Source organism: Cricetulus griseus, chromosome 2 (assembly GCF_003668045.3).
Source record: "Cricetulus griseus strain 17A/GY chromosome 2, alternate assembly CriGri-PICRH-1.0, whole genome shotgun sequence".
Classification (NCBI taxonomy): domain Eukaryota; kingdom Metazoa; phylum Chordata; class Mammalia; order Rodentia; family Cricetidae; genus Cricetulus; species Cricetulus griseus.
This window is the reverse complement of record NC_048595.1, coordinates 430361008-430385772: the sequence shown is the minus strand read 5'-3', so window position 1 is coordinate 430385772 and position 24765 is coordinate 430361008. Positions and strand designations below refer to the sequence as shown.

The window sequence follows — 24765 nt, the reverse complement described above, 5'->3', positions numbered from 1 at the left end:
GGCTTCATTCCTTTTGACAAAGTCTGTAAGTAGGTGTTTTTGACTAGAGCAGTGAGTTAAGTCCCCAAGAAGTAACAATTTAAAAGGCAATCAAGACTTTGCCTTCTTTGCTGCCATGAGATTTTGTTTACCTGAGTCATATACATGATACATTACTTGATGCATAGGAAGTGATGTGTTATCCTGAGCTCCTCTGATTGCATAGGAGAACAATGGGGATATATGGAGATTACATCAGCATTTTTTGGAATTAGTGCATATTTCAGTGTTTCGATTATAAATAGAAGAAGTCCAAAAATTGGGCGGGAAAATGAATAACATGAATGACCTCTACTTCAAAAACAGTAGCCTGAAGTCTAGCTTAGACACACATGAGTGTTCCAAGACACTTGGCATGTGAACTAATCATGTGCAATGTCTGGGGTTATTCTGCAGCTATGGTCTAGTTTTTCTGTAGATTGCCTTTCATTCTCTTTTCTCTCTCTCTTCCTTTTCTTACATAATTTTTTGTCTTCAGTGTCCCCAAACACAGCAGTCAGACTAAGCAATTAGAGATAAGTCACTCCTTTTGGCTGTTCAGCTTCAAACATCAGCTTTGATGAGAAGAAAGAAAAACCATGACACTATAATGCAGGAGACAGGGTGCTGAGCAAAACAGCATCCCCGAGTCTGAGACCTAATTTCCTTTGTGTTTTTATTGATCACATTATTATATAAGAGAAGAGTGGCAATGGTGATGCATGGGATTTCCAATTATGAGGCCACCGTCCCCCCTCAGAGAATTGAGGTTGTCGAGTTACCCAGTGATGATTTCTGCCCCTTCTCCCCCATTAAAAAAAAAAAAAAATGTCACTTCCCAAGGCTGATAAACACTGCTTGGTGATTGGTTCTCAATGGATCACTTTTTAGAAAATGAAATGTCAGCCCCTTGCCCTCATATTGATTCTTCCTTAGTGCCAGCTGTAAAGCTGTCAGGGGAAGGGCTGCCTGGAGCCAGGTAGTTGACAGGCCTGCAGTGGGATGCTCACTCAGCTAATTCGTCTCCCCCTGCAGGCTGTCTTTTCTGTTATCTGGGACAACTACATGTGTTAAACTAGGACAACAACAGGTGAGCAGAGAAGAGACAGGGACTGCAGACAAAAAGTCAGGCTCGGGGTTTTAGTACAAATGACAGGTAGTAAGTGGTACCCCGAAATAGTCTTGGCCAGCAGTGTGAGAAAGTCACAGATGGAGCATCTGAGGCTGCCAAAGTAAGTCCTTTTCCTGTCACCCCCCTCTTGCTTCTGAAAGCCATAGAGTAGTGATGTCAGAAAGGATTATTCTAGAAACCAGGCATGTTGTTACTGGGGAAGCTGAGGCAGGAGGATTGAGAGGTGTGGACTAACCTGTGTCCATAGAGAAACAGAGTCCCTGTAAACTGAGCTGAATTTCACAGGGGCTTTGTTGTTAGCATATAAATGTAAAGTCTCTAAAGATGTAGATAGAAAAAGACTCACAGAGGGAGCTAGAAGTCCCAGAGCTTCTGCTGTCTCCAGGAGAAAATCTGTTTGTTGCTAATATGTTATTTAAGGGGAAAGTGCCTCAGGCTCACAGTTGGCATGTTGCTAGCTTTTTAAAATAGTGGTAGTGTTTATTTATTTTATTGTATTTTTGATGAGAAGCCTGCACGTAAGGTAAGCGAGATCAGCTCCAATTTCTATCAGGTTTTCTTCCTTCCTTCCTTCCTTCCTTCCTTCCTTCCTTCCTTCCTTCCTTCCTTCCTTCTTTCCTTCCTTCTCCTTCCCTTCCTCCTCCTCCCCCCTTTCTTTTTTCTTCCCTCCTTTCTCCACTTGAATGTGAACATTCAGGAATTGCTGTCAATGAACAAAATGTTTGCATTTATAGATTTAAGTATTCAACATGCCGTCAATATTAAATGCTGTCCTGCCGTGCAAAGTGGGTTGACTCAACTATGTTTTTACAACCCACATGTCAAGTAAATAAATCTTACTCTGAATTTTTTTACATTTTATTTATTGTGTATGTTTGTGTGTGTAAAGGACAATGTGCATGTTGGTTCTAGGGATTGAACTCAGGTCATTAGACTTGGCAGTAGATACCTTTATCCAGTAAGCTGTCTGGACAGCTTCTAATTTATATTTTATGGCATTGTAGGTCTGTACTTAGGTTATCATTTCAGGAAGACATCTGTCTTCCAGAGCTCCTAACTGTCTTGCTTTGTTGTAAATGTGACAGTGGGATACTGTCATGAGAACTTTTAATCTCAAGCTGGACACATATATTCCCTGAAGAGAAAACCCGAATTTCCCTATTTACATGTTTATATATTTGTGGGCTCTCATTTAACCACTTTTTCTACTGCTTTTTAAACTTCTCTTTCAAAGGGCTCTTAAGAGTTGTATCATTAAATGAAATTTGAAACCCAGAACCTCCCGGACTAATGATGTGTTCTGTAAAAAATTTGGCTGACAACTCTTCCCCTAAGATATCAATGATTTTATCAATTTACCTTTAAAACCACCCAAGCTGAACAAATTCCGATTATTTTAGACTACTCTTTTTTTCTGATATTTATTTATTTATCATGTATGTGTGTATACACACATGTTTGCCCCAACATACATGTGCAGGTCAAAGGACAACTTGCAGGGGGATTAAGTCTGAGTTCCCAGGCCTGGTAGCAAGTTCCTTTACTCACTGAGCCATCAGGCTGGCCCTCAATAGTATTTTATTGTTCAAACATGTGAAACAGTATTTTAAAATGACTAAAATAGGAGAAGAGTCCTTGGATTTTCTTTAAGGGCTTTTTGGTTAAGGCACAGCATGACCTGATAACCAAATACATGCTCTTCACAGGATGCCCTAATATTGATCGCCAGTGCTACTGGGTTTCCATTCATGTAAGAGTTATAGAATGGCACTTTCACCAGATTACAAAGAACCAAAATGATTTTAAAGAAAGCAATTTAGCATCCATGGAAAAATTTAGATATGTTTATCAGGTCCTGCAAATCAGCCTATGGTCTTTGAATACATGACATTGAATGCATGAAACAAATTTGTCTTCTACCCAAGGTTAACATTGTCCACTTTAGGGCTGACAGCTCTACCTGTGTCTACCTTTCCTTGAGCCCCTCATACTTTTCTCTGGAATGTCATGCTCACGTAGAGACGAATGAACTTAAGTGTTTACCCAAATAGGCTCTGATGACCTCATGTACAGTCACACAATTAGCAGGCAAATGATTGCCAGAGAAACATTTTTCTAAGCAACTTGCAAGCAATCACACAGGTTCAATTCCAGCTCTATCAAACTGCTGCTTGGGAGGAGTGTTGAGGCGTCTTTTGATGTGGGCCCAGTAGCAGCCTGCAGAGAGGGAAGGAGAAGGATGCAGGCTATGAATCTCTGAAGGGCTACAAGGAGCCATGCTCCTTATTACTGCTTCATTTTTAATCTGCACTTTAGTGAATAAATTACTTACCGTTTACTAATTAACTTTGGAGCAGTGTACCACATCCATCAAATCTGTCCACTTGATGGGGAAAGTTGGTATTTTGATAAAAGCTGGGTTTATGGGAGGCCCCCGCCACACTCCTGTCCTCTTATTTGTTTTATTGAGTACTCAGGGTGCCAGGAAGAGTACATTGGCCAGGAGGTTTCCTGCTGTTCCCTCTGGTGATGGTTAATGCCCTTATTAGCCAGTCCCTGGGACAGCAGGGAAGTTTGCATTCACTCAAAGTTTCACCTGCAGTGTGGGGCCCTTTGCCAGGACGCCTTCTGTGGCAAGGTTCCATGTTTCCTTCTGGACAATTCTAAGAAACCACTCCACCACTTCCCCTTGCTAATCGCCTTGTCCACGTCTTTGTAATTAGAAAATCTCCCACAAAGCCTTGCTTCAGCCATTCAGGTGATCTGTCTGGGATGTCAATTTAGACTTAGCTCCTCAGGAGGGCTCACCCAAAGTAAGCTTCAATGGTCTTTTTTTCCTGGGATAATAATGAGCCACATTGTCCCACTCCGGCTCCAAGGGGAAAGGGTCAGAGGTGACTGAGGTAGAGCAGAACTTGGGCATTTTTGTTTTCAAGGTATTATTAGAGCGTTAATAGGCTGCAATTAGCCTTTGAACAGTAATCCTCCTGTTTCTTTCTCAATATCCTCTGTCCCCTTGTAGGGTCCTCTACTCCAAATAACACTGCACATTAAAAAGATCTTTAAATGTGCACCTTGGCCACTCATTTAATTCTTCTATGTCAGCAAGACTGAGGAAAGTATGGGAGGGTTAGCCTTATCATTAATGACCTCTGCCATTTTGTATTTCCTCTGGCTTTGTCCATTGTTAATGAATGTGCTTGATGTGAAAACGGCCATCTTCATGGTTTCTTGAGGCCACTGGTTTCTATTTGTTTATATCTATTGGTTTTTTGTTTTGTTTTGTTTTGTTTTTAAACCAACTCTTTAATTTCAAATGGATGCCGAGAGCTTGAGGCTATGGCTCAAGGGTGGGATGCTTTTCTAGCAAGTAGCAGATTCTGTGTTGGGCCTCCAGAAAGGTAAATAAAGGAGGGCCACTACTAAGGCTTTCTTGTTCTATGTATTTTCCCCCCTTAATTTTGCTATTGGTGTTCTAAAATGGTTTAAAAGATAGTCTTGTGATTTCAGATAAGGCTTTTAGAGGCCTGATAAGATAGCCTATCACACCCTGGGGACTTAGTCTTGGTGTTTTTCTAACCCAAAACATGGTTTCTGTAGTCTCTGCCCTAACACCTTCTGTTAACTTTAAAAGGGGACAAAGGATGAGGGGCGGAGGCTGGACTCCATGCTTTATAGAAAGTTATTTTTATTCTGGGCATTTATTAAGTTTCTTTGATGAAGCTGTTGCTTTCTTTAAGTGTGGTTGAATGTGATTGGTGGATTTATTGATACAATATACACTCTTAGGGCTGGAGAGATAGCTCAGTCAGTCAATTCCTAGAACCCAAGTGGTGCCAAATTAAAGCCAGTGTGGTGGTTTTGTGTGGTGGTAATCCAACTGAGGAGGCACAGACAAGGTAGCTAGTCAAAGCCACAGGCCTTGGTAAGAGACCTTATCTCAAAAGGTGGACAGAGTCAGAACAATACCCAAGGTTGTAGTTTGGCATCCATACTACCGTGTGTGTGAGTGTGTGTGTGTGTGTGTGTGTGTGTGTGTGTGTGTGTGTGTGTGTGTGTTCGAGCACACACACAATCAATTGATACTTTTGAACGTACTATTAAGTATGTTCTAGGAAAGGCACTGTGCAGGTCTGGGCTGGATCATGGCACCTATCAAATCGTGTACTTGCCAAGAAGGGATGTGAGTGATTTCACGTGATGTCACTTGTTCTGAGTCCTCATCTGTACAATGGAGCTGAACATGTGGTTTCCACCTGATTCCCTTCATAGGGTTGCTGTGAACAAGCAATTAAATAATAGACCCTTTGAAGGCCCTTTGAAAAGCTAACTGCAAAGGAAAACACAGGCTGTTATTTGGTACTGAAATATGCACTTTGCAGTTAACTGTGGTAACTAGGGGTCTCTGTTTTGCTAAGCTGGTTTGGGCTTTGCAAACAGTTAGGGGAGGAGATAATGAATGTAATGAGATGACTTTGAAAAGTTAAATGCAATGTAAGAGCACAAGGTATTATTATTTGCGAGGGAATTATCCACGTACAGGAACATCTGTGGGCTCCGAGGGTCTTATTGCTGAGCTGGTGCCTAAGGAGCTGACAAATGAAAGGCTGTAGGAGGAAACTTTGCGCATGTCCCCAGGGCCAAGCTGCCAGAGGTGGGCTGCCTGCCTGCTTGCTCTGCCTAGCACCCTTAGTTTCTCTGCTGTGGGGTTATCCTACCTTTCTATCTGTTGCAAGTGGAGGGGTTGAGGGTACTTGATTCCAACAGGAATACAAACACAGTGACTTAGGGAGTCGTACCATGCCTCTAAAGCTCAAAGCACAAAGAGTAATCTCATTGCAAATTTTACATTATGATAGTCGTATATCAACACATTTTATTTCCTAGTTTGGTTATAGTCTCATAATGTGAAGAGTTCTATAATAATCAAATGAGTTAATTTTCTAATTATTTTACATGATACAACTTCTCCTTCTTCAACATAATATATATTTAAGGGTCAAGAGTGTAGTCCAGTGTAGAATGCTGGCCTACAATGCAAGGCCCTGGGTTCCATTCCCAGAAGCACACACACCCACAGGCAAAAACTTACATATGCGTTTATTTGTGTGTTTGTGTGTTTCTTTATATATTTAAGATTTTTAGTTTTCAAGTCTTGAGTTGATTTTCCACTTTATATAAGTGATTCATATTTTCCTGACTCAAGTTTTATTTGTATTAAAGATTTATATTTCCTAAAGCATTATTTAAAAACAACAACAACAACAACAAATCATCTCACTCCAACAGAACATGGGCAGGCAGTATGCAAACTTTGAGACACCAAGTACCTCTTATTGGAACAGAATTATACAGACCTGGTGGTCTACAAAATCTATTGAAATGTAGTTAACTACAAGGCAAATATTTACTTCCTAGAATTTCATTTGTAACTCAGGTATATATAATATGCTTTAGGGTGTATCCCTCACCCTAAGCCCCAGCCGATGACCTTACCTAGGGCCTTGCTTTTGGTAAGAGATCTGCCAATGAGCTAAATCTCCAACCCCTGAAAACTAATGTGATAATGAGGTGTTATGATGCTATCATGATTATAGCAACAGGATGTGTTATTCATTATCTATCACACGCTAAACACTATTGCCATTGCACTGATGAAACTCATTTTAATTAAGAATATGTATGCACGGCCAGTAAGATGGCTCAGAATGAAAAGGCACTTTAACTTGAATTCAGTCTCTAAAGCCACTAGAAGGTGGAATGAGGGAACCAACTCTCCAATGTTGTCCTTTTACCGTCCCCCTCATTCCCCTGCCCAACCCCCTGCCTACCCTGTGCACACACATGCACTTACATAGAGGCTAAATATAAACAAATAAGTTAAAAATGGGTCATATGGAAAAAATAGCCAATCGGTGGCTTAAGCTTGTAACCCTGACTCAACATGAGGTAAAATTATTCTCTTCTCCTTATTTTATCTCTCCCAAGCCTCAGTTTCCCTGTGTGTAAAGTGTACTCTCCTTATGTACCTGACTTCTGTTGTACTCCGGAAGAATTTGCTTACAGATTTTTCATTACAGGGTTTGTGTTGGAAATAATTTTTCTTTTTAATTTTTAATAGACGGAGTAAGTACAGCAAAGCAAAACAGGAAGCAGATGAAGAGAAACATTTGAATCAAGGTATAAAATTGGTTTCAAAAAATAATTTCATTTATTTTAGATCATGCTTTGTGTTGTCTAACTTAGAAATGTTGGTTAATGTGCCTATGAATATTTACATAATATATTCCTTATCCAAATAACATTCTTCAAGGAAGTCAAGGTGCATTTGGTGATTCAAGACTATGTAAATCGATGTTAGAGGCAGGAAGTTCTTTAGACTCTGCTTATTATATCCTCTGCTCTGGAAAAATATTTCTGAAGCTGGGCAGCAAGATGCAATGGGTCATTATTTTCTTTCTTCTTGTTTTTTGGCTTTTTGAGACAGGGTTTTTCTGTGTAGCCTTGGCTGTTCTGAAACTAGCTCTGTAGATCCAGTTGACCTTGAACTTACAGAGATCCCTGTGCCTCTGCCTCCCAACTGCTGGGATTTGATGTGTGCACCACCACTGTGCAGCGGGGTTATTATTTTCATAAGCAAAAACAAAATGGGTGTGGGAATAATAAAAGAATAAGTAGTTATGTAACAGGGGCAGGCAATGCTGGAATGACAGCCATCAAGAATGTTGTAGTGGATTCTAGATGTTGATGTTACAGAAAGTCACAAAGAAGGAAATTCAGAGAAATTGGTGTAAGTCGTTGAAAACACTTCAAAGAAGCCAGATGACCCAGCAGTAATTTGTACAGCACTTTCTGAAATGACAATAGTGCCCTTGGGGGAAAAAAAAATCTACCAACCTATTCAGTTATTCATAATGACTAAGGAAGAGAAAGGGAAAAAGATGGACAGGTTCGGACAATCAAGGAGATTTGGTCAGCTGATAAGGTACATACTCAATTCCCCCATTAGAAAGCTGTCAGTCATGCATGTCACCAGCTGCCTCAGAGCTCACCTTCTCAACTTGCTTGTGAGTGTGACACACGGCTGAACTGTACTCATAGTATTTACACATTGAGCCAGGCTACATACAGCACCATCTCCAACTCAATGTACTCTCCCAAACAGAATGCAAGTGGAGGTCCAATTTAAGAGTCTTTATTCTCAAGTCGCTGGTGGCCAGTATTCCTCCTGTGTATATTAATCTAGGTTTCATATGAGTGTTCATATTGGTCGTGTATTCACTTGGTCCAGATATGGGGGAAATATAGGGAAACCCTATAGACAGGGCCTGTGGAAAGTGAAAGTGCCTATGGTCCTTGATAAGGGAGAGTATTTGAAAGGAGGGGTAGGACTCTAGTATTAGGACAATGGACTAGGAGCCTTTGGCTGGGAGAAAGTATCAAGACAACTCCTTCCAATTTTCCTGATAAGTAAGATTCACTTATCCTCCAAGGATGAGTTGTTTTTAAACTCTTATCCTTGAAGTGTATGGACATTCCAGGAAGTTGGTAGAGCTGCAGTGTCTTAAGCAGCTAGCAAATTCTTTGTTTACCCACTAATGAAAACCAGAGCAAGAATTTAAACATTTTCATATGTCAATGACCATATAGCTAACCCAACTTTTCCTATGTGAATTTTTTTTTAAGACCTCGACCCTTTATGTTTATTCATGTTTCCTGGGATATGTGCAGCAGCCTTATTCCCTTGTTCATTCTTTAGGTGTTAGAACTTACGTGGATCCCTTTACATACGAAGACCCCAACCAGGCAGTTCGAGAATTTGCCAAAGAAATTGATGCATCCTGCATTAAAATTGAAAAAGTCATAGGAGTTGGTAAGTGTCTGAGTGTCTATCTGTCCAATAAGCCGTTTTCCTTTGTGAATGTTAAATAGGTATATAAATTAAAATGTAAATCACACAATTACATTCGAATGTGGGAGTATATTTTGTAAGTATATATATGTAAAATTTATGCATTGAGATTTCCTTATTCAAAGTATGAATGTGATGTTCTGTAAGGAACTCTGGTGCAAATTTGTGCTAATTTTCAGGAAAATGAGCATGGGGATAAAATAAATGAACACATAAGATCTGTAGGCAGACTGGTTAGATCCAGAATATTCTAGTTCTTGCTAGCTGCAAGACTTTGAGGTTTATGCTAAGCTTGAGTTTCCTATGATAAAATGGAGAATAGTGCCTAAGACAAAGCTTTGTGTGTGTGTCGTGGGGGGAAACTAAATGAAATCATCGCTCGGGTTCACTGGCTAAGTGCCTGATACAATGAAGGTTATTTATTGCATCTCGAATGTATTTCTGGTGCATCTCCAATTCTTCTCCCCCAGGTGAATTTGGAGAGGTCTGCAGTGGGCGCCTCAAGGTGCCAGGCAAGAGAGAGATCTGTGTGGCTATCAAGACTCTGAAAGCTGGTTACACTGACAAGCAGAGGAGGGACTTCCTGAGCGAGGCCAGCATCATGGGACAGTTTGACCACCCAAACATAATCCACCTGGAAGGCGTTGTCACCAAATGTACGTGGGTCAGCCCCCTCTACAAAGCTAAGTTGAGAGTTACAGGGAAATTAAATACACATTTTCTTTCTAGGGAAATGACAGATGGAACAGGCCCACTGATTACTAATAGGAGGAAATCAGTGCAGTGCAGGACCAGTCATTAATCTTTCAGTCAGCTCTAAATGGGTCTGTGACTGCAGCTGATGCCCTGTCTCCAAGGCAGCTTGTGTGAGATTGGGGGGGAATTAATATTGCAGAGTTTTGGGTCCGCCATACCATCTTTCAAATCTTTGCTAGACCAAACTGATCGTCACAAGGTAGGTACAAGCAGATGGTAAACGAAATGAATTTCATGAAAAGCAAACCAAAAGCTTGCCACACCTTGTATTGGAAGCTTGGGTTCCAGATGCAGGGAAGGAAACTTGGGAATCTTTATTATATCGGGGTGGCGGGGGCAGGATTCGCTTGTCTGCTCTGCCTGATTTATGGCTGTTGCCATTCAGCACCTATTTACAGTAACACCTGGTTTGAAGCGTCCTTCTTTAGCCCATTAGCATTAACTGAGCTTGTGAACCACGCTTCAGTTAAAATACGACACAGCTCAACAGATGCGTTTTGTGAAGCAAACCCTGTGTACATCTGTATGACTGGCTAAGACTGACTTATAAAGTGCCACACGGATAGGGCACCTAAGCAGTGTGTGTTATTTAAGGTGGCTCTGCTCCAGGAGCCCTGGTACCTAACTACAGTAGTACAAGTCAAGGATCTTGTAAGCCTGGGGCTCTGTCTTTAGTGAGGCCAAGATATCTCTTACTTGATTTAAGACAGCTGTGAAAAACTTGTCAATCAACAAGTGGCAAGTGTCAGCATGGCTGCTGCTTCAGTGAGTGAGAAACAGGAACGGGGTGGGGGGCGGTGTAGAGTAAGTTAAGTTGGAAAATGGAGACATTTGTAGTAAGCCACAAAGTATTTCGGAAGAAGAAACCAGAAGGTTGCCTTTAAAAAGAAAAAAAAAGTGAAAGCAAGCACCTCAAATATAAGCCGTTATATGAGTTCTTCTAGTAAAGATTCTTAGGAGCTAGCAAGATGATTTAGAAGCTTGCTGCCAAACCTGAGGTCAGGAACCCATGTGTCTGGGAGGAGAGAGCTTAACTCCTGAAGATTGTCCTCTGACCTTAGGACAAGTTCTGTGGCATACATACCTCCATCCCATGACTAAATGTAATTCAATGTTTTCTTTTAGTTTTTAGGACAGTTTCCTGGGCCTCCTCTAAAGAAGTTTGAAGAGGTGGGGTAGGAGTGGGAGGTAGAGGGTTGGGGTTAGGGGAGAACCATCTAAGCTTCCATTCCTAAAGGACTTGGTAAAGGTGGTACCAGTACCACGAGTCCAGGATCCCTGTTGAGAATAACTGACCGGATGGTGAAGCGTTTGCTCACATCTCTATTGGGAGCTCGTGGTGGCTTTGGTGGGTTGGTCGGTCCTTTGTTGCACTTTTCTCATCTGTTTAAAAAAAAAATTGAGATAAATAAAACTTGATTTGAAAGGTTATTTGGAAAGAAAATAAAATATTTAGAGTGGCTTGCACACTGGCAAATTAAACACACACACCTCTTTAAGTGTTAACGGTGTTATTATGTCTGAAGGAGTACACCATTCCTCACATTGAGAATTCTTCAAAACAGGAAATTCGATGCTGGGGATGTATAATTTTCTATCTCAGGTGAAGGCTATAATTAGCATAGAATAGTTCTATTTGCTTTTTAAGATTGGTTTTACAGACAGGATATTTTTTCTGTTGCCTGTGGCCTTCGAAGTTGCCCAAGCCCCTCACTACTTTAATTAAAAGATAACATTCCCTTTAAATACTTCTGCAGCTCCCTTTTCTAGAAAGGGGGCTCTGTTCAACTCGGGTGTTTTTCCTGCCGCAGACACTGATTTTCATAGCACCTCTGCTGAAGAGAGAAGAAACAGGGGATCTTTGTGTTAAAGTCCCACCGCGCCTTTAAAAACCCAGAGCTATTACAGCTGTAACTGTTACAAACGACTGCCTTCATTTGCATAATGCAGTTGTCGCTGAATTAGAATGCTTTAAAAATTTCCACCAGAGAAGTTGTTGGGGTCCCACCCTTCCTGCTACCCACCCCCAATCCCTGTGTGTGGTAGGGAAGTAGTCATCTTCATTCCTGAGCCCACCCCTGCTCAGTTTTAGAAGCCTTTCTGTGAAAGAAGGTATTCTCTTTTTAGAGACCTCTTAAAAGATTGTGACAAATGGATACTTTTAATAAATGGACATGAGAATATAGAAAACTTGAGAAGGTGGCAGGAAGAGTCAAACTAGGAAGCTATGAGGGTTTCGGTTGTCAATCAGTTCCCGGAGAAACTATCTAGATGGGGGTGAGGGGTTATAAATTCTCCCCACTCCTTTCTCCTGGATCTTCTCTTTGGGAGCGCTCCAGGGGGAACCAGTGAAATGGAATTAGGTGTTAATGCTTGGCTGGAAGAGGTGACTTTTCCTCATTAGTTGACAAAGGCAGGATGATTGAAACTTACATAGGTGATTTTGTTGTGTCCAAGGACTTGTAGAGGACAAATGCCCTGAGATCTACCACAGGGACTGGGCAGAGAAAGTAGCTCCCAAGGACCCTTTTCAGCAAGACCAGAAGTGTTCTGTCTACACCACGGATCTTACTTTCATTTCTCACTGGAAGTCTGAATGCGGTCACTCTCTAGTTTAAAGTGCTTGCCTCTGAAATATGCCTTAGACATGACAGTAAACATGTACACACAGAGAGAGGGATGGAGAGAGAGCAGAGGAGAGGAGAGAGAACATAATAAATTGGACCTAGTTGAAATGAAAAACTTCAAAAGTCTTGCCTCTGAAGTAAGGACATTTCGTTCCCATCTCACCTCACTGCCCTCCACCCTGCTAATTCTCAACTTTGAGTTGAAAATGTACTGATTTACAATAAGGAATGCTTTTTAGCAGTGAGATATCCCAGCATAATTTCTGACTAAATCAGTCAGCAAGAACAATAAAACAAATATTTCCATCAGCTCAGGTTTTCGTGCTGTCACACATTTTCTCTTATTGGAAAAAAATAACAGGGGTACTAACTACATTTGCTGGCACCCCCTTAGAAAGAAGGAATTTCAGCCCTGAACTCATTGCCTATGGCTGAGAATTAAAGAAAGGTTATTTCCTAAGAACTAAAGTGAAACAAAAAGTTTGATTTCCCCAAGTCACATAAACCTTCCAACCATTTTGCTCCAATACTGAAGTCAAACTCTTTCTCAGATGAAATTCTTTAGAGATTTTATATGTTTATAATTTATTTATTTATTAAAAATTTCATGCAATATATTTTGATCATGTACTTTTTCTTCTCCCGACTCCTCCCAGATTCTCCCTCCCTTCTTACCCAGTCACCTTCTTGTTCATTCTCTCTATAGGGAAAAACCAAAAAGCCTGTTGTTCAAAAAGAGATTTGTTTATTTGTTAAGATAAGTTGTTAAAAGAAGCAAATGAGAAAGATGAATGGGATGAGAAAGTACAGAGCCCAGGACCAGAGCAAGAGAAGGGGGCTGAGTTCTATACGGTGTATGTTTCAGGTTATATGGTTGAATAATGAAGTATTCAATGTAACTCCAGCCCTATGAAACTAGAGTTTCTCTAAATAAAGACGAAGCTTTCTCTGTCCACAGACTTTAGCATCACATAAGCTGCTTTTCTGGGGATAAAAATCAATGAATTATTCTAAAGATACACACACACACACACACACACACACACACACACACACACACACATGAATTTCAACAGGCCTGCCCATTTATCATTTTCATCTGTTGTTTAAAGAGAGCAATTATCCATTCATGTGATCCCTGGGTACCAGAGGCCACTTTTGTTAAGGACCCTGTCAACAAGCCATCCGAAGGGTTAACCTTCCAGATGGAATTTAAGCCTACTTGTCCTTTGAATATTTCATTCCTAGCTTCCCACAGCTGAGGCATAAGCTTGGCTTGTTTTAATTAAATTAGATCGCACAAGACAGGTGTCTTGGCAGTAAAATTTTGCACAGCCAATTTTTATCTCATTAACTGCATGGCTCATCAAGGGCTTTTGTTTTTCTTTTGGAAACTCTAGGTAAACCAGTAATGATCATAACGGAGTACATGGAGAACGGCTCCTTGGATGCATTCCTCAGGGTAGGTGCCTACTTTCTATTAGACCAAGGGATACTAGAATCCGGTAACTAACAGGGATGCTAGGATCCAGTAACTAACAGATTCCTTGTATACATTCTGTTCAGTTGCATTTGTTGGAATTTTTTCTACCGGGTTCAAGAAGAGGAGAAATGGAATCTGTGATTCTTAAGGCTATTGAATAATCCATGGGCAATGAGGGGAGTATTTGATTTATTCTCACACCGTGGAGCTCTTTGAGCCATAGATTCATTAAACTTGGACAATTTCCATCTATCACAGGAAGCCAACCCAGCTCCACTCGTGAATTAGTGACTTTGCTCAGAAGGGCCCGGAAATAATGCCGAGTTTCATTGCGTGCCGGATACAGATATTCAAAGAGAACACAGTAATAAATGCTTGGTGATAATTGATTTGGCCTAATGCTAATGGGATTGTTCCCTCTCTCTTCCTATGTAGAAGAATGATGGCCGATTTACAGTCATTCAGCTGGTGGGCATGCTCCGTGGCATCGGGTCTGGGATGAAGTATTTATCTGATATGAGCTATGTGCACCGAGACCTGGCTGCTAGGAACATCCTGGTAAACAGCAACTTGGTCTGCAAGGTGTCTGATTTCGGCATGTCCAGGGTCCTTGAGGATGATCCCGAGGCAGCCTATACGACCAGGGTAAGGACCGTTCGACACCTCTGGCATGGCATCTACTCCAATGAATCTGATCCTTTCTTGTCATCTTGATGTTGGAACTTTTCCTAATTTTTTTCTTCAACTTTACTTATCCTTCAGGCCTTCTCCACATTGCTATATTCATTTTTAAACTTTGCCTTAGAGAGAGAGAGAGAGAGAGAGAGAGAGAGAGAGAGAGAGAGAGAGACAGACAGACAGAGAGAGACAGACAGACAGAGAGAGACAGACTAGCAGATATCCATTTTATAGAGCCAGAAATGACAAGTAAAATGAATTCTCTTTCTCTTTAAATTTTGTTGGGCGAAGTGTTCATGAACAATGAGGAGGGTGTCTTTAAAATTGAGCCAAATCAGAAGCCACTATCAAGGGTGATTTACTCAACAAATGACACATTGTTATGAAAATCAGGAGGTTAGATGACTTGTTGTGTAGGTATGCATACATATACTGTATCCCAAATATACATCCACGTAATGCTCAAGTTCTCTTCATTTTCTGATTTTTTTTTCTGCCATCTATACTCCTTTTTCTATCTGAGCTTTGCAACTTGGTTCTTTCCGGCTCTTCAGGTGTACAGTTTCTTGCCTCTAGATAAGCCAAAGCATTGTTTCTCCTTGTTGGCTAATGAATTTGAGAATGTATGTACATAGTTTATAGAGCATTTCCCAATGTCTAATGGCTTTCAGTGTAGTGCTGATGAGTAGGGATTCGGATACAGTGCTCAGGGTAGGGTCAGGATATGTGCTGTCTTAGCCTCACGACGAGAATATGACATTCTAAAGGAATAAACACAATCCTCTAATAATTCCAATACTCAGGCTGATCCTCATGGGAACCCCATAACTATCTTTGGTGACCTCAGGAGATTTTTATTGTTGTCTTCAATATTGGAAGAGAAGAAACGTCATAGAGGCTTCTAGAAGGATACACGTACATAGTTAGATCCCTCAGCAAAAGGTTGAAAGAAAACATGTGTGTCCATCTGTAGATAAGGTGTATGAACATGGTACATGGGGTTTTCCCAGTGAACCACAGAGCAGGAAAGTAATCCAGGCGATTTATTACCCTGATGAGTAAGCCCTAATAAAGCCAAGGCAGTCTTAAATGATGGCTGCTGGAATCTTGTGTGAGTCTAAACTCAGGTTCCTTTTTTCGGGTAGCACCTCAGAAAATTTGAAACTCAACTAAAAGTACTTTATTTTATATCTAGGGGTTATCAAGAAACATTTGAGGGTGGTTAGTGTAGCTTTGTTTTGTTTTTTGAAAACATTTTATCCCTTTCTGAGTGATAGTTGGCTAATTTGCTATTTTAGTTTTTTTTTTTTTTATGTTAAACAGTAGTCTTTCCTCCATGGAAAAAAATACTTACTTTCCAAGAGCTTATTACCTTTTATGCATATTATGTTTGTCATGTTACAAAAGGCTAGGAAGACAGTGTGGTAGGTAGAAATGTCCAAATTTGGCTTCCTTTGTTCATTGTTTCTGATGCAGTGTTAAGCACTGTCTTTCCAAGACTGGATGAGAGAATGCAGGAAGAAGGCAAAACAAATGTAAGCCGCAGATCCTTTGATATGCCCCAAATAACATATGTATTTATGTAAAACCTGAGATTTCCTTTCTATAACATTGCCGTAAGCAGCACTCAGAGAATAATTAGGCAGATCATTCGTTCACTTCCCTGTGGTTAGTGAACACATGAAAACTGCCTCAACCTGGAAGACTTTTAGTCAAACAAGTCTGTTATTACTGAAAGTACCTCAGGAATGCTGTTGTCTCGCTTGTCAAGTAGTCACTACACTGAAAAACAAAACTGTCGGGCACATGAGTGGGAAAGTTAGGAAATAACCCATAGTTGCAATCTTCACAGGGTGGCAAGATTCCTATCCGGTGGACTGCACCAGAAGCAATTGCCTATCGTAAATTCACATCAGCCAGTGATGTGTGGAGCTACGGAATCGTTATGTGGGAAGTGATGTCATATGGAGAGAGACCGTACTGGGATATGTCCAATCAAGATGTGAGTTTTTACCCTGAGATTCAGGAAATTCTAGATTGCTGTATGATTAAGTAAGCATTGGGTTTGAAATGATAACATGAAAGTCAATGCTCTTAATATAAATAAATATACCTTGTAGCCTCATTCCACATTATAACCAACAATGACTTGATTTCAAGACCAAAATTAAATAGATCTGTGAGTTTATAGATAAACAATTCAAAGATTGGAAGGAAACATTTCAGGTGTGTTAAAAATCAACAGAAAAGTTTTGTTGAAAAAAAAATCTAGTGAATATTTTAAAGCTGGTATAGTTGTAATTAGACCTTGGCCCTCAAGGACTCTTAAATAAAGCTTCGCTAAATGACCCTTTGTAAATTATGCACATCCTTTAAACGTACCATCTGGACTTGTTCGTAAGGGAGTATCTACGATGCATGCAATTTCAGAGACGCATTCAATAATGACACTAATAAGATTCCAGGCTAATAGAATTTAATTACAGACATCTCCAGTGAGGGAGGAAAAAAACAAATGCAAAACACAGTAAGACTCAGATCAGGGTTTTCCTAGAGCATGTTTTAGTTAATTCTGGAAAAATTGGGGGGATTAGAAGTGAAGTAACCCCAGCCCCCATACTTTTCAAACTTTTCTAGTATTTACTCGAGGTAGGACATTGTAGAGGTGTGTTTACAATATAGTATTTGGTTTATCAATTAAAATGATGCATTGATTTTGATGTGGAATGTTGTCTGCCCATAATGCCTCATCCACCTAACTCAACTGGAAATTACAAATCCCTGACAGTTAAAAACCCAGATACACTGAATAGAATGTAGGTTCCTGTGTACAAAAGAGCGGTTGGAGCAATAGGGAAGCCATGTATTTCACATCTAAGTGTGTGCATTAGGGGGCAGATATCCTTCACTGGACGTAGCCAGATTAGTTTCTCACACCCAATCATTTTGACAGTTTCCATAATTCTGTAAAGCAATTTGATTGTTCTATGCTTTTTATTTGGGTGAATTTGAGGCATTTATTGCTCACAAATAATATTGATATATCATTCATATATGATTGTCTTTCTGGATTTGGAGACCAATGGGAATCATCAGGAAATGGAAATGACATCTTGGGCATATGGCAAGTGGAAGGATGGAAACCGAGGAAAATACACCAAACTTAGTAATTTTTTAAAAAAAATTATCTTTTGCTCCCCTACCCAAAAGACTCAGTGAGCTGAAAAACTTGCTTTATTAACCTAAGAGCTGTCTTCCCCAGCTGGTCAGTGTAATGCCAGATGTAGCACAGCTCTAATTGTTCTTAATAATAAAAACCTGGATTCAGATATTAGGGCATGAAAGCTGAAAGATCAGAGAAGCAGAGCAGCCAGTCCCTAGAGTTCTTACCGCTATGAAATTGAAATTCTCAGACTGAAAAGAGGCCGAGCTCCTGTCTCCTCCTACCTTATATTTCTTTACTCAGCCATATCACTTCTTGTCTGTCTGTACAGACCTCCAGACAGACCTCTATGATTAACTAGTGGCTAGCTCTGGCCTCTGGACGTCAGGCAAGTTTTATTTGCTAGAGTACAAACAAGATACCACAGATCAGGGCAGGGAGCCTTTGAGAGAGTATTCATCACTTTGAGATCTCCAGACAGCAGCCCAGCGAAGTTTGCATTCTCATCAATGGAGAATGTTTTCATCAACTCCAGAGTCAATACCATGTACTTGGAAAGATAAAAGGAATAAAAGGCTCAGTCTGACCTAATATGCTTGTCAAAATTAAGTGCAATGAAGGTACACAAGGCAGAGTCATCTACCTTAGAAGAAGCAGATAACTCTGATACAATAAGATATTGAAAAACACTTGAGAGGAGGTCCTCCATCAAAAGATGTCTGCTAGATTTGAAACAGTGTTCTGGTTAAAAAAGATAGCAGTCAAATTTGTGCCCAGAATCTAGAGCCACTCAAATGGACTATTTTCTGCTGCAGGCCAATTTCTCAGCAGTCAATAGGCCCTTGTGGGATAAATCCAATGTGCTTATGAGATGGCTGTGGCACTTTGTCTTTCTGGCAGCAATCATTTGGATAGGGGCAAAGGAAAAAAAAAAAAAAACAACAAATAAAAGGCTTAAAGTGTCAAACAAATAAAAGCGCTTCCAGTATCTGAGGCTGCTCACGAACAAGGCTCATGAGTAAGAACAGTATGAAGTAGTTCCCTTCTTTGAATTTGGCAGGAGTCTGCCAGATCACCTACCCGGGATTCACATGGCAATAGAGAAAGGGTTTAAGGAAGAGCCAGAGAAGTTGAGCCAAGTTCGGTGACTGAGGCAGGAGGATGGAGAGTGGGAGGCTATCGGACTGTTAAATCCTGTCCATAAAAAACAAGGGAGGGAGGGGGAAGAATGAAAGAAAGAGAACCGATCTGCTATCTGTGGTGATACTTAGAAGGGCTAAATCACCATGAAGTTGGGTGATTCCTCTATCTAATTAAGCAGGTAGACAAGCCACTCCAGATGGCCTTGAGCAATAAGACAATAGGCACCTACTGTCGAAACTTGCTTTTATGTGTAAAGTCCCCTATGAATGCATCGTCTGGGTGGTGGTGGCACATACCTTTACTCCCAGCACTTGAGATCTCAGAGTTCTCAAAGCCAGCCTGGTCCACAAGGTAAGCTCCAGGACAATCAGGACTACACAGAGAAACTCTGTCTCAAAAAAACAAAAAGAAAAAAAAAATTTTTAAAGATTTGACTTACTAACATTTTGAATAGACTTAATCAGCATCAATCTGTGGCCAAGACAGAGACTGGGTTGTTGTCTAAGGCTATAAATCTCCTTAAAGGGAAAATGCAAGGTATCTGGAAGGGGGTGCTGATGCTGACATAGTAGCTCCTGAACGACAGAACACAGGGCTGAAGTGATGCCTAGGGAATTCCAACTTGGAGTTACTTCCTAAAGAATGTCTGTGGCACTGGGTGGGTTCTACTGGAGTGTGTAGGTGTGCTGATGCCTAATAGCAGAGTGCAGACAGAACTTTGATGTTGGAGGAGCTGACACCATGCTGGGATCTAATTGGGATCTAACCCCTTTGGAATATCATTGCATCGCCAGTTCAAGTTTCAGATTGACATCACATTGCATTAAACAGCTGACTTTCCTCCCCCCTCGCCAGCAATACCTAGCTTTGGCTTCTGTGAACAGGTTGGAGCTGTGCCCATACTTAAGCTGCTGGCAGCTTACCATATTATCCTGTTGTCTTCTCTAGGTGATTAAAGCCATCGAGGAAGGCTACCGGCTACCCCCACCAATGGACTGCCCCATCGCCCTCCATCAGTTAATGCTGGACTGCTGGCAGAAAGAGAGAAGTGACAGACCTAAATTCGGGCAGATTGTCAACATGTTGGACAAACTCATCCGCAATCCCAACAGCTTGAAGAGGACAGGACCAGAGAGTTCCAGGTTTGCCATGCTTACTAATAGTGCTGGATAAGGGACTACATCCTATGTGGCAGGTCAGTGCAGTGCATCCTAAAATTCCTGACTTTGCCTAGTCACAGGCCACTGCCAAGCTCTGTAACCTGGATGGCTCCTTCCTCAGTTACTCTGAGCCTGAAGAAGCACTGCTCTATGAAAAATGTAAAGGTCCCGAGGCCATTGTTCACCAGGAAGTTTCCTTGAGAGAAAGAGCTTTACTGATACAAGTTCGGGACACTTACTAGACACCAAACTCATCTGGTGTAGATCCGGGTACAGGCTTGTGGATTAGACTGTTAAGCTAAAGACTCAAGCCTTCATCAGGTGAGGCACCCAGGCGGCTCCAAATCTGAGCTCCTTAAAGGTGTCTCTTTTGCTAGGACCCTGAGTTAAAAATAGAACATCCTGCCACGTGGTAGTGGCACGTGCCTTTAATCCTAGTGGATTTCTATAAGTTCAAGGTCAGCCTGGTCTACAGAGAGAGTTCCAGGATAGCCAGAGAAACCTTGTTTCAGAAAACAAACAAAAAAATGTCCCTTCCGTGCATGTTAGTATGTCTGAGACCTTCCAGCTTTTGCAGATCTTTGAAGTTCTCTTCAAAACAGCCTTTTATTTCCCTCAGGGGAAGGAATATATTTCTATCACAATACAAGAAAAAGGGACCCTGGAGCAGAGAGCAGAGAAACCTTCTAGTTTCTATGCTTCTAAGTCTCTCCCACTGGCCATGGGACAAAAAGGGTAATCATCAAGCTCTTGAAATAACACCAACCATAACTAAAATTCACATCTTACTTAAGCTGGGACCACATGTAACTTTGCTAACTAAAGAAAGACATATTCTGTCATGTGGGAGCATTTTTCTTTTTTCTCTTAGTCTTAGGTTACAGAGGCTCCCAAACCTCCTTTCCAGGTCTAATCAGTTTCTTCAGTCCCCAGGGAGAATCTCCTCTACTTTGTTTGCCTTCGTTCACCTGTATTGTTTGGAGGGGAGAGATAGTTGTTTAAGGCCAATTCTTTGGTATTTGGTACTTCTCGTAGCATTTAGATTGATACTCAAAGCTCTTTAGCCACTAATACCACAAAATGTCAGCTTTGCATCAAAGCCTAGAGCAGATTGGGTTACGGCATATACTTTTCTCAGTTCTGAACTTTTTCTTGATAATAATAGCATTTCAAAAATCTTTGTCACTATTACTGATAATAGGATACAATAGAATATGGGACATAACTTAGCACAAAATTAGGCAAATGTAGTGTTCTACAAAGAGAATGAAGACTTGAGAACAAGTTTGGCAATGACCTCTGGAACCACTTGACACCAAGGGAAGTTATTTTCACCCTGAGGTTATTCTGATCTTGTCGTACACTTAGAGCCCTGTCGAGAGCTTAGCCTGAAATTACTAGTAAATACAAATGGTTAGACTTTGTTTGATAACAATGCCATGGCTCTACATCCACCACTTAATGACGAACATAAAATTCTTCATGGTAATGTTAGTGACTCAAAATTAGGAGAATTTGATCTTTTTGTTGTTGTTGTTGTAAACAGATGCTGAATTTACTCAGGAATATTAGACAACTGAAATAACATACAAAAGGAAGGTCAGGAAGGCAAGTTATTTGGACACAAAATTTATTGGTTGGTGTAAAAGGAGTTAATGTTAAAATGTTTATGCAAAGGGGAAATAGTGCAAATTAAAATAATTTTAAACATTGGATTAATTCTGTATAAAAAAAAACCTGGGCATCATAATAACTTCTGTTTTTTTTATAAGAAATTTTGTGCACAATCACAGTTTCAGGTTAAAATGTTAAACTCAGACACAGACTTTCTATGGTTTTGAGGGAAGAGAAGTTTAAGAAGACTGTGTTTCTATGTAGGAAGTTCCAGTACAGGTTATGAGGTGCCTCTCTGAAGGTCTAGCCTTTGGTCATTAAGTATTCTGAAGATGACTAGGTCTCCTAAAAACTTTCATGGATGGGTTATTCCTTGTGGATCTCCCTCATGAGGAAAGGCAGCATGCCTGAGACCGGTCAGCCTTGACTACTGATCTGATAGTAAACGCCTGGCTTGAGGATGAATCAATTAATAACTAAGTTAACAAGAGTTTTGAATTTATTGGAATGCCTACTGAGAGAGGAATCCAAGGAGCACATACACCAATCCAAAGAGCAATCAAAGTGCCATTGATTCTGCTGGTCTTGGCACACGAGCGGTCCAGGCCTGGGTTGATTAAAGAGCAGATTAACTCACGCTCTCTGGGTTGGTAGGAATGCACTGAGTGTGTCTACAGAGCTCTCTGAGAACATGCAGGATTTTGAACTCTTCACTGCTGTCTCTGCTTCCATCAAGCCTGGCAGCTTGCAAGCCCCCAATTTTCCTCCCTTGCGCTTCACTGCTTCACTGAGGGTTCCGTAGTATTTGGTCCCGATGGAACAGGTTTGAGCCACAAATCACAAGGGCTCCCCCAACCTCTACTAAGCTAGGATGGTCAGAGCCCTGCCATGAGACTCAACATCCAGAGCAGACTACCTAAAATGAATGTCGTTAAAAAAAAAAAAAAAAAAGTACATGGCAATTTCAAATGACAGTCACTCCACTTACACCTCTTTGTTTGGCCCTTTGTTTCCCTGGTCTGTCGTATACAATCTGATTTATTTCTGTTTACATATTCTCATTCCACTTGCAGACCAAACACAGCCTTGCTGGATCCCAGCTCCCCTGAGTTTTCGGCTGTAGTATCAGTGGGCGACTGGCTGCAGGCCATCAAAATGGACCGGTATAAGGATAACTTCACAGCTGCCGGGTATACCACGCTAGAAGCTGTGGTTCACATGAACCAGGAGTAAGTACTCAGCGATGTAACACCAAAGGGTAAATCTAGATTTCATAGTATTTTCCTGTTTCCCTTTGAGTTTCATAATCATTCCCTACTCATTAAAAACAAAAAAAGAAAGCCAGAATGTCTCTCATTTTGATAGAATATAATTTTACACGACCTCTCTAGCACCTGCATTGTTGTATTGGATTGCTTAATGGAACATGTGTACACCTTTCTTGTTCTGTATTAATTGTGGCTGATTCAAATGTGTCTGCATGAAGCCTTGAGAAGGAGGTTCTCTGCACAACCCCCATGACTTCTTTCCCTCTCTCTTTGTCCCACCTGCAGTGACCTGGCGAGAATTGGCATCACCGCAATCACACACCAGAATAAGATTTTAAGCAGTGTCCAGGCAATGAGAACCCAAATGCAGCAGATCCATGGCAGGATGGTTCCTGTCTGAGCCAGTACTGAATAGACTCAAAACTCTTGAAATTAGTTTACCTCATCCATGCACTTTAATTGAAGAACTGCACTTTTTTTACTTCGTCTTCGCCCTCTGAAATTAAAAGAAAAAAACAAATATCCGCAGCGTTGCTTGGTGTATGAGATTGCTGAAACCGTGGGGCTTACATGAATGACCTTGATCGTCGCATTTAAACCTGGAGCCAGTAATTTCTCAGAAGTACTCTGTCCATCGCTGGTGTGTAAAATACATGTACTTATATAAATAAAACTCTGCCTCCAAGTTTCGATGCTGTATTTTCCTGTCAGATACTGGGTTTTTGAAGTCCCCTTAATCTTCTCTGTGTTTGGAATTTCAACCGAAGGATTTTGTCTGTGGCATCAACTGTAGTCATCACTCCTCACTGGAACGAAGACCACTGTGGCCAAGGAGCATTGGTGAAGGACTCAAAGGTGGCTGTCAGGGCTTGGTTCATACCACAGAATAAAATCCTGGTGAAAGCCACGTGACTCATCCATGCTGCCTCTTCAGTGCCCAGGACACCTGGTGGATTTCTATGACATAGGGGGCTAGAAAGAAAAGAAAAATGGATTTTTTTTAAAAAAAAAATGCAAACTCCAGAGCCCTATTACCCCTGACTGGACAAATGAGGTCTCTTTGGGCCTGAGGCTGTGCCATATAATGTCTTCTTTGGGAATGCTACAAACATCATAACTACCTTATGGATAGTGGGCTGTGACAATCCTGAGTGGGGAATTTTCATACTCCCCCTGCTTTAAAGAGGCAACTCCCAAATTTACAAGGTAAGTTAAAAGAATGAGCAATGGCTAATGCTCTCTCTCTCTCTCTCTCTCTCTCTCTCTCTCTCTCTCTCTCTGCCTCTCTCTCTCTCTCTCTCTCTCTCTCTGTCTCTGTCTGTCTGTCTGTCTGTCTATCTGTCTCGTGATTTCATTAAAATGCTGAAAAACATGCATGTTGGATGCTAGGTTGTGAGAGATTCCAGTTCTCTTTTGGTTGTAGAAGACATTGAAACCAAATGTCTCCCTGTTGTTCTTCAGAAAATAGGTGAGGGTCATGTGGGCAGGTGCTAGACTGCCCACTGGCTGCCTTTCCCTCAAAAAGGGTCCTTGTGCCCTTTGATGCCATTCACTGAAGCTAGGCAAGTTTGTTAATATCTGGAAGTCAGATGTAATGTTAGGAGCCTTTGTAACTACTGAGTTATGTGCCTCATCTTTTGGGGAAGTCACTTAAAGAAGCGTTTTCTGACTTAGCCAGTAACCCCCATACAGATTAACTTAGCTCAAGAGGGTTCGGCAAAATGTCAGTGGTGGGACTGGGAATGACTGTGACTTCCTCATTACCAGAAGCTGACCTACAAAAAGAAAATCCTCCTTTCATCTCAATTCCA

The 24765-nt window shown here is 41.0% G+C and overlaps 1 protein-coding gene across 2 annotated transcripts in view; it reads left to right on the top strand.

Moving 5' to 3' along the window:
- Epha4 (EPH receptor A4) overlaps positions 1-23354 on the top strand; it is a 132840-nt gene extending 109486 nt beyond the window's left edge. The window contains exons 8-17 of one of the 2 annotated variants that reach the window (XM_035439251.1): positions 7272-7322; positions 7756-7760; positions 8910-9023; positions 9533-9718; positions 13846-13907; positions 14364-14573; positions 16459-16608; positions 19861-20054; positions 22760-22915; positions 23240-23354. In XM_035439251.1, the coding sequence (XP_035295142.1) occupies positions 7272-7322; positions 7756-7760; positions 8910-9023; positions 9533-9718; positions 13846-13907; positions 14364-14573; positions 16459-16608; positions 19861-20054; positions 22760-22915; positions 23240-23354 (1243 nt within the window). Of the gene's footprint in view, positions 1-7271; positions 7331-7755; positions 7761-8909; positions 9024-9532; positions 9719-13845; positions 13908-14363; positions 14574-16458; positions 16609-19860; positions 20055-22759; positions 22916-23239 lie in introns of both variants that reach the window. The other variant, XM_035439250.1, reaches the window with a different exon arrangement.
- Positions 23355-24765: the final 1411 nt, after the last annotated feature.